General features: G+C 36.6%; 1 protein-coding gene across 1 annotated transcript; it reads left to right on the plus strand.

Annotated features, from left to right (window-relative positions):
• Positions 1-686: 686 nt before the first annotated feature.
• On the plus strand, positions 687-5,740 carry LOC145592810 (uncharacterized). The gene is made up of 5 exons (XM_081649316.1): positions 687-1,407; positions 1,510-1,580; positions 1,835-3,658; positions 4,461-4,599; positions 4,771-5,740. Exons 1-5 carry the CDS (start codon positions 1,245-1,247, stop codon positions 5,454-5,456), a joined length of 2,883 nt encoding a protein of 960 aa, XP_081505442.1. The 5' UTR covers positions 687-1,244; the 3' UTR covers positions 5,457-5,740.
• Positions 5,741-6,704: the final 964 nt, after the last annotated feature.

The following is a 6,704-nucleotide window of genomic DNA, read 5'->3' on the forward strand; positions in this document are numbered from 1 at the left end:
CTAGACTTCCTCAATTTCGATTTTTTACAAAACAAAAAGTGTATGGAGCACTACAAAATAGTCATTGTCATCCTCGCCATTCACCGGCAATCACCAATATTTTTCACAGAGAATAATTATCTATACTCTTGACTTCATGAGAATTCTCCATCAATTAGTGTAGAATGATAACACAACTAAATAGTACTTGGTCTAGTGATAAGGTTTGTATATCACAAACTTAAAGTTAAAGTTATAAGGGTTGTACTAGGAAGTTTTAACCCGAACACGATTAACCTATACTATAGGAAGTTTTAATTCTATGGACATTTTTCTTACTGATACTATATATTATTAAAAAAATTAAACCCAAAAGGCAAGTCATATTGTATCAATTGAGCCAATAGAGGCATAAAGTAGTAGATCACACATCTTTGGTAGATGAGTTGCATTAATCAAAGAACCCAACAACAAAAGACTATTAGCTCCAAATTAGACATAAAGACACCACTATTTGACAATGACTAACAAAAGACATCCCAAAAAAGTGTAATTACATAAGATTAGATTTATAATTAGGTCAAAAAATGTCCCACTAATTAATTACACGCTCCTTTCAGCCTTCCCCCATCTCTCTGATTTTGTACTCATATTCTCACTCCTCCACTCTACTCTACTCACTCAGTGAGTGTGTGACCACTTCTCTTCACTCTCACCTGTGAACTCACTCTTTCTCTCTCCTCCCCACAAACCCAAACCAACTAAGAAAGAGATATCTCATTTTTAGAGAGAGAAAATTCATCCATTTTACTAAAGATTCCCCTGTTTTTTCAGAAGTATATCAGTCTCTCTATTCTCCTTCAATTCCTTCTTTTGTTAGGGTTTTTGTCATTTGCATTGTAAACCCAGATCAAAGATCATAACTTTCTTTTATTTTCTTTCATTTTCTAATTATTATCATTATTTTTAGATTCCCTTTTCAATGTGATTGCGATGTAAGCTTAAATCTCTGCCTTTTCACGCTTTTATAATCAGAGATTCTCGTTTTTATCTTACTTGTTATTATTCACTCATTATTACTCTCTTTTTTTTCGAATCTCCCCTTATTTTTTAATCTAAAGTTTGCATTTTTACTCCAAAATTATGAAGATTGATGTTCTCAGAATATGCATTCTCAAATCTGGGTTTCTAATTAATTCTTCCCATTTCTATTTTAGCTGATTAATTCTATTTTTCTGAAGAATTTATGTGAAAAAATAGTAAAAATGAGTGATTTATCAGCAACAACTTCATCAGCTTTAGCAATTACTGAGAAAAAGCCGCAAATTCAAAGGGCTGGTGGTTGTGTTGGGATTTTTTTCCAGCTTTTTTATTGGAATCGGAGGTTTTCCAAGAACAAATTCTTCCCCAAGAAGCTTCTTCCTCCAGGTTATTTATTTATTTTTAATAATTTTAGAAATTAAATATTTATTTTTTGGGGGGAATTAATGGGGTTAATTTTACTGAATTTGATGGTGTTTATATTGTCAGTTCGTACGAAAGTTTCGAAGAAATTCAATGCGGAGGAGAAATTGCCTGTGACTAAGCATAAACATTTATTGGTATGCTGTTATTTTCTTACTACACTCTGAATTTTACTGCTTGATTTGAGTTTGATGTGTTGAATGCTATAAATGTTTGATTTTTGGATAAGGAGAACTGTCCTTTTACCCTAGTGGAATTTTATCGAGAATTAATAGCCGCGTTGATAGTGTAATTTGAACTGTATCGAGTTGAAGATGTTTAGATTACTTGATTAGGTACATTTCTAATGCAAAAAATTACTGAATTGTGTTTGTATGTAACAAAATTGTAGATGGCTGATGAGAACAATGCTGGTGGGTTTTCGAGTAAATTGAAGAAAAATGGGGGTTTAGAGAGTAAAAAGCATGAAATGAAAGCTCCTGGGTTGGTTGCTAGGTTAATGGGTTTGGAAACAATGCCTCGTCCGGTTGTAGAGCATGATAGGTATAGCAAGGATTCGACGAAGAGTGAGTGTGATAAGGCTAAAGGAGAGAAATTTGGTAATGGGTTGGTTAAGGAGGAGTTGAGTTTAAGTCCGGAGAAGGGGAATGTGAGACCACAAAAGATTCAGAAGACGGGGGGTTCTGATAGGAAGCCGGTTACTAGGTTTGGGGCCGAGGCTTTGCAAATTAGGAATGTTTTGTCAAGGTCTAGGAAGCATCAGCATCATCATCACCACCACTCGAAGCTTGCTTCCCCGGTGAAGAGTCCCAAAATGGGGAGGAATTCGTCTAGGTTGATTGATGTTGCTGCTAGGATTTTGGAACCTGGGATACAAGCAACGAACCGTGCTAGGTGTAGTCTTACTTATTCTAACTCAGGAGTGCAGCAGCCGTGGAAGGAGGGGGTGATGGATGAGGGGAGAGGGGAGGTTGATTTGGAAAACGACATGTTGAATGCACAAGCTGCTTGTCGAAGTTGTGGGAACATGTTGGAGCAGGAGGAGAATGTGAGATATAATGACGAAGACAAATATAGGGATGTTGATTTGCAAGGGTCTCCTTTTAGGGAGGTTTTCTTTGATGGATTGGAAAAAAGTCGGCGAAGACCGGCTGTATATTTGGAGAATGAAAACGATGTGGTTCTATTGAAAACCAGGTATCAGTCTGAAAGTGTGACCGCCCAGCCAGTGGATAATAGATCACCCTTACAAAACGAAACGTTCAGGAATGAGGTGCATCAGTCACAGTGTCATGAACAGATTCCAGCTAGCAGGATGTTTACCTCCCAGAAGGATGCATCACCTTCTATTAACACGAAGCATAGAGCTCAGAGGCATGGACAGTTGTTGCATGGAGATAGAGTTCCACCAAAGTCTAAAATAGCAAGCACTCAGGGAAGAAGAGTTCCATCGGCTGTCAATCCGGTTAATGGGACAAAGGATTTTATTGCTCTCAACAGAAATGTGAGCAGGAGCCGTCTAAGAGCTCCCAGCAAACCTGATAGCAGTATTGACACAGAAAGAAGATTTTTTACCGGGAAGAATGAATCCCTTGCAACAGAAAGCAGCCCAGTTAGGAAAAGGAGGACTATAAATGCTAACAGGCCAGCTGATAATGTGCATGCTGCAAGTTCAATACTCGATAAACAGAGAAGTAATAAGGTCAATATTGTTGCTCGAAACGGGACAAGAATCCATTCTCCACCTGCAAATCAAATTGGTCTCAGAGGCAGGCCTTCCGGTCAAAGAGGTAATAAAAATACTGATATTGTTTCTTTCACCTTCAACTCCCCAGTAAAGTCAGCTACAGGGACAACTTCTGATGAAACGGGTGCCAAAAGAAGGGATCTGATTCACTCTTCCACTAACGAGAATCTACAACATAAATTGACAACGGAAGAAAACAGTGTGAGAAAACCATCCCATAACTATTTGCGAATGAACGGAGATGCTCTAGGTGCCTTATTGGAGCAAAAGTTGAAAGAACTTTCTAACCAAGTAGAAAGTGAAGCATCAACAGGATTCATGTCGTCTGCAAGAACCACTGCTTCAATTCTTCAGGAACTAATATCTGCTTTGACAGCTGAGAGGCCAGTTTCATGTGAGGATGAATCCCTTGGAACTGATTCAAAAGATTCACAGTGCTATAGTGAAGTTACAGATAGTGTTTCTCAGGTCAGTTGCTGCTTAAATTGCCTGTTCTTTGGACTCTGGTTAATTTTCATTGTCTAAAGTTAGTTTTTTGATCTTTAGTTAGCTTTTTTGCATTTTTAAAGCTCATAAAAAATTCACTGAACAGATGTGTGATTCAATTATGTTGGAAGGTTGAGATACTTTGCAAATGCCTTTGAAATCTGCATTCTTCTTTCAGTTTCTCAGTGTCACAAAACTTAGAATTTCTTGACCTTAGAAGATTTGTTTCTCACGTTTACAAATGCTCATGGCTTACTTGTTTAATATATGGTCGTTAGACTGGTATGAAACATGATATACTGTACATACCTTATAGAGTTATAGTTCCATGAAGAGACTCATAGACCAAGGACAGTATATTTATGTTAATTGTATTATTCTAAACAAAAGATCAGGCTTGAACGTGTATATGCAGTCTGCTACATCATAACCTTTGGCTGAACCATCATCTTTGTGATTATTATTCAAGCAACTTGATCATCCTTGTCTTTGTCTCCATGACATGTTTCTTGTCTGTCTTCCTTTGAGTATAAGCCCGTTAGCTATTCTGTGACTTTTGTCCAGGTTAAAATTTGTTCCAGGTAGAATCATACATCTGCAAGAAAAGAGTAGGCTATATATCACATTGTTCGTGTCGCTTGATGGCAATCCTGTGATCTTGGCATTTTCAGCTTACAAGTGGTCCCCTGACTGTATTTTTGAAAGTGGGTGTTGTAGGAAGTGATTGTCTAATTGATGCATTTCCTTTATCTGACAACTGGTCCTCTATTTTTTTTTCCCACAGGCCTGTGAGGCCAAGTTGAGGAATAAAAGATCTTCGGATGGATTTTCTCGTGAAGTTGACCATTTTAGCCCTGGATGTGTTCTTGACGCTTCATTTTCAAATGATAGCTGCATTTCAAGCAGTATTGATGATAACTCAGGTAAATGATTTCTGAGGATATTGTGAGCCCGGTCTTAAATAACATTAACATCATAGGTGTTTGATTTTTATCTTTGCCGTTATATATTTTATAAAATAAACCCGTTTCTGAATCGATTTTTGTGTCTTCTACATCTGTACATTGACTTAACAGACTTACTTTGGCATGCAGTTAAACCGATGGTCTGTTCTGACACTGATCTTTTGGATTCTGCATCATCAACGAACAAGCCTCGTGGATGTGGTGTTATGGTGGTGACTGATCTTGTAAATCATGCCTCAGCAGTACTACAGAATGTCAATCGCATTCATTCTAAATTAACCACAACCAAGCTTGACTATGTTCAGGAGATTGTTTTAAATGCTGAACTCTTATTTGGCAATGCTGCTACACCTAGTTCATCAAGAATTCTAGATTTTCTCATAGGCCCATTTCTAGATGAGCTAGAATCCCTTGTTGTTGCAGCATGGAAAGACAGCATCATTCTCGGTATTGAGGTGAGAAAAGAGGATAACCCGTTAAGGAGATTTCTGTTTGACTGTCTTGTAGAGTGCCTCGATGTAAAGTACACTCGGTATTCTGATTCTGGGTTCAGGACATGGAGTAGGCTACCAAAAAGCATCGATGCAGAAGTTTTGATTAAAACTTTCGATGAAGAAGTTAGGAAGTGGATTAGCTTTTCTGGGAACACAACAGACGGGATAATAGAGAGGGAAATGAGTACTTCATTGGGTAAATGGACAGATTTTGAGATCGAAGCATTTGAAATGGGTGCCGAGATCAGTCAGGATATTGTTCAGATCTTGGTTGATGAAATTGTTACAGACCTTTGCAGGTCCAACTTACGCGTTTACTGATCTTACTCCTAATGCAGAACTTTCGCTGGTTATGTAATAATCTGTAACTGATAATTACCAGTCACCCTGTTTAAAATTTTTGTACAAATGAAAGTGGTTCATTGGAGGGTTATTAGATAACTTAATTCTCACATAGGTATTATAATGTTAATCCTGAAGTAGTAGATGTAATTTTTTTTTTTTTGGAAGGTTTAGTATTTAATGTACTTGGATGGTTGTAAGCTTGTAACTCCTCTTGATCAGTACCATACTCGAATATTAAAAATTCAAGAGCTAAATAAACCTTAGCTTCTTAATTTTCCGAAATCGTGCTTGGTTTTCACCATTCAACTATTAAATCAAAGCAAGTTTATCAGCCATATGGTGCTCTCCCTCGAAACCTTCAGTCTCATGTTTCAAGCTTTCAACACTAAACACTTACTGTTACGAGTATTAAGCTATATCAATGTATGTATCATATGTTCAAATAACATGTCTTCCTGTCAAAACAAAAGATAACAAATTACGAAGTACAATATGGTAAAGAGGATACAATCTTGATTTTAATGCTTACGGGCATAGTTGATAGTTGTGATCATGTTAGAACTCGTCCATTGCCCGAAGTCAAATACTAGTTTAGCATGAATACAAGTTACAGTCCATAAATCTATTATGCCCATTAGTAACATGTTGCAAAACTGCAAACTCAGATTTTGATGTTTGTTGATACAGTCCATATGCAAGGCTGAAGCCCAGTTTAAATTATAGTCTTAAGCCCAAGTGAACGAGTTCTAGCAAATATGTCAACACAAGTATTGTTCCGAAGAAATCATTATGTTTTTTGAAGGAAAATTCATTAGATTTTTAGCACATGTATAAACCAAAATTATGTTACCCTCTCTATTTTTTTTTCATTTATTTATTTATTTATTTTTTTTGATGGAGTGGCAAAAGACTTTTTTGTGAATGCTAACAAGCTTAGTTGGTTGAACTTTTGTGAGTGATACCTTGAATTTGGGATCAAATTCCGTCTACATTATTGCCTTTTATGGCTCTCTCTCTCTTTAATGACACGGTAGGTTGAAAGATCAAAACAAATTATAGTATAATAGCAGCGTGTCAAGAATATTGTTATGATGCTTTAAAATTAGCATTTATTCAACTTTTATAAATCAGTGAACAGTATCACGAGTACTTGTGGTCGTGAAAAAAATCATAAAATGTAATATGCTTAACCACCAAAAATAATGTGAACCAACAGTAATATTG

Source organism: Chenopodium album, chromosome 18 (genome assembly GCF_948465745.1).
Source record: "Chenopodium album chromosome 18, dcCheAlbu1.1, whole genome shotgun sequence".
NCBI lineage: Eukaryota > Viridiplantae > Streptophyta > Magnoliopsida > Caryophyllales > Amaranthaceae > Chenopodium > Chenopodium album.